Below are 3,311 nucleotides of genomic sequence, written 5' to 3'. Positions count from 1 at the left end.
ACATTTTTTAAAAAATTTTTTTGAAATGAAAATAATAAACTTTTTTAATAAAAAACGCGTAGACTATAAGCCGCTTTATAAAAAATTTAATTAAAAAAATTTAATGAAATTTTTTTAATAAAAACGCGTAGGCGATAAGTCGTTTTGGTTTCGTTCAGTATGATATAATATAGAAATTTTTTAAGCCTATTAAAAAATACGTCAACATAAAAAACATATAAATAAGAATAAAAAATCAGTGTAATCATTCGAGTTCACAAACGACTTCAATAATCATTCGAGTTCTCAAACGACTTCATGCAACAGAAAAAGGATAACGTAAGTAATGGATATTTTAACAGTTCAATATACGACCTACATAAATCAATTAAAAGAACATTATCAAAGAATTGCCGATAAACATATGGACTTTGCTTGTCCAATTATTGACTATAGAAATTGTGATTGTTGTGACGAATGGTTTATTGAAAATAAACAAAATATCGATTTATTTAGTTGTTGTAAATGCAATCTATGTTATTGTTTTTCTTGTTTTCATTTTCATCGAGAAATATGCAATACTAATTTATCGGAAGAAAAATTAAAAGAATATGCTAAAAAAATGATGTATGTTAAAAAATTACAAGTTTTGAAATATACAAATGTAGATCGTGATCATAAATCATGTACTGACAAAACATGCCATGTATTCGAAGACCAAATTAAAACTTTTCCATAAATATATTTTTATATTTAGATGGGGAAAAAAAAGCGCTCGAATAAAATGGAAAAAGTATCAAAAAAAATTTACAAACCGTATCAAAAAAAAGATGACAAAATTGAATCATTGCAAAATGAAATAAAAGATTTTAAAAAAAAAGAAAGTAAAATTCAAGCGTTAGCAAAAGAAATAAAGGAATTGAAAGAAACAATCCATGGTTCCGTCGAAGAAATTAAAAATACGTTGAAACAAAACGTAAATTTCATGGAAGCTATGTGTTTTAATGTTTGCTCTCAATGCGGGGAGTTAAAAGTAAATACTAGTTTTTGTGTCAATTGCCAAAGTCATGTTTGTAATATTTGCAAAAGTTCACATCATAATCATTGTTATACCAAGTTTCCATATTGCAATGGAATATACGAAAACAAAAAGTGTTTGGTTAGAGATTTTCAATGTATCTATTGTGTAGAAAAAGTTTGCGAACGTTGTTACGATATTCACCAAAATTGTATAATTTTATCTTAATAAAATAAAAAATAAAAAAACAATAGTCTTTTTAATTCTTATTTATATATATCATTTTTCAAAAACATTTATTAAATTTAAAGAAATAGCATAATTTATAAAAAGTTTGATATTTTTTTAGATTAAAAATGTTCAAAGAAATTCAAAGTTATAAAATTATTAATATAATTATGGATTTGTACGGATCTAATTGGAAAGAACTTGCTAACCAATTTTTAGAAAGAAGCGCGGTCGAAAGTATGGACTACGATTGTAGAACTTTATATGACAAAATTAGTTGTCTTATAAACAAGATATATCAAAGAGATCCTCTTCATTATCAAAAACGATTACACGTATTTTTATGTTTAAACGGACATTTTGATTATGTAGATATTCATTGGAAATAGTGTGTGTTGTTTTTTTTACAATAAAATGCACTTTTGTTATTTCAAATTTATTTTTTGCTTATTATAACCATTGTTATTTCTAATAATAATGTTAATAAGTCAACAATTATAATAAATGAAATGTTTACTTATTTTTATTGTTAGAAAATGAACAAAGAAAATATGAAAAGAAAATTACCTGTAGAAATTGACAGTGATTTTTATGATGAACAACATGAAATGCGAGAAGTCAGAAAAAACAACGAAAAATTTGCTTTGAATATACTAGCTACAGAATTGAGTACGGATTCAAAAACGTATGCTAGATTAGCTGGAATGACAGAATCGAAATTGGAGGAATTGGAATACGACAATAAAAAATTGGCTCACTTCAATTTAGCTATTGTATATTATTTAAAAAAGAGCTATGCTGATAATATCAAATATTTAGAATATATGAGACGATATGATATTATAAGAAAAATTCAAAAATATTATTATTAAATGGAGATGGACATTGATAACTGTTCTTGTACGAGTAAAATGTTACAAGACATTTGTCATTTATCAAATAAAAAATATCATTTAAAGTTACTTTATGCTACACATGATTTTGATTATTGTCAATTTATAGTTGAACATTTTAATAATAATGCTATAAGTAATGTAAACAGCGATAGTGTTGTCATTGAATTTTGTAATAAAAATGTTTTTTAGAGTAATTTACAATGAACCAATGGAATTCCGAAATGTCATCTCAATCGTTAAAGGTATTACCTCCTTTGAAGAAATCGCATTTGGAATTACCCACAATTACCAACGTATTTAAAGTATACAATCTAAAAGATAAAAAATTATTTACGCAAGAAGAAAAACACGTTATGCGAAAGATTGTCATGAAATGGAAAATGGAAAGAATAAGTAAAAACTTATCGTTAGTGCCAGACTACGTAAGTTTTCCAATTAGAAAAGAAGCTAATGGAGATATTTTAATTTATTACAAAATGTCAGACGAAGAAATCAGAGAAATAAAAAGACAAATGTATTATAATGCATTATTACCAAAATACAATCATTGTATATAATAATAATAAAAAATACAAAAAATCAATTAAAATGTCTGTTGATTCTATAAATAGGAGCTATAGCGTTTATCAAATTATTTATATCTGGATTGTAATCCGGATCATCATCTTCATCGTCTACGTCGTCGTCATTTTCACCTTCGTAATCATCTTCATTATCTTCATTATCTTCATTATCTTCATTATCTTCATTATCTTCTTCCATTAAATCGTTTTCCAAATCCGATACTTCCATCTCAGAATCCGAATCGGAAGTTATACTCACGATGTCTTCTTCGTTCACAGTGCTCGATATTTCACAAACCTAATAGGTTATAGATATTTTACAATCATAATATAACCTCATATACATAATCATAATATAACCTCATATACATATTCATATATATATATATATATATATATATATATATATATATATATATATATATATATATATATATATATATATATATATATATATATAACCTGCACTGGACACCAACGTGGAGTAATCGTGCTACGCACATACGCTATACTTTCTAACGGAATTTCCACTTCGCCGTCTTTCAACAATACGGTAGTAGTAGTCGATGATACCGCCATATTTTCCAGCAGGGATTCAGGAAGTGCTCTGGCGTCCAACGCTATACT

The 3,311-nt window shown here is 25.9% G+C and overlaps 1 protein-coding gene across 1 annotated transcript; it reads left to right on the top strand.

The window, feature by feature from the left end:
- The first annotated feature begins 258 nt into the window (after positions 1-258).
- LOC149876491 (uncharacterized) lies at positions 259-3,070 on the top strand. Its single transcript, XM_090075233.1, has 2 exons — positions 259-318; positions 737-3,070. Exons 1-2 carry the CDS (start codon positions 298-300, stop codon positions 1,223-1,225), a joined length of 510 nt encoding a protein of 169 aa, XP_089931359.1. The 5' UTR covers positions 259-297; the 3' UTR covers positions 1,226-3,070.
- The last annotated feature ends 241 nt before the right edge of the window (positions 3,071-3,311 follow it).

This window comes from Hydra viridissima, unplaced genomic scaffold, assembly GCF_058129835.1.
Source record: "Hydra viridissima isolate aposymbiotic clone 2 unplaced genomic scaffold, HvirCarnegie_v1 scaffold_19, whole genome shotgun sequence".
NCBI lineage: Eukaryota > Metazoa > Cnidaria > Hydrozoa > Anthoathecata > Hydridae > Hydra > Hydra viridissima.
This window is presented reverse-complemented; position numbering and strand designations above follow the sequence as displayed.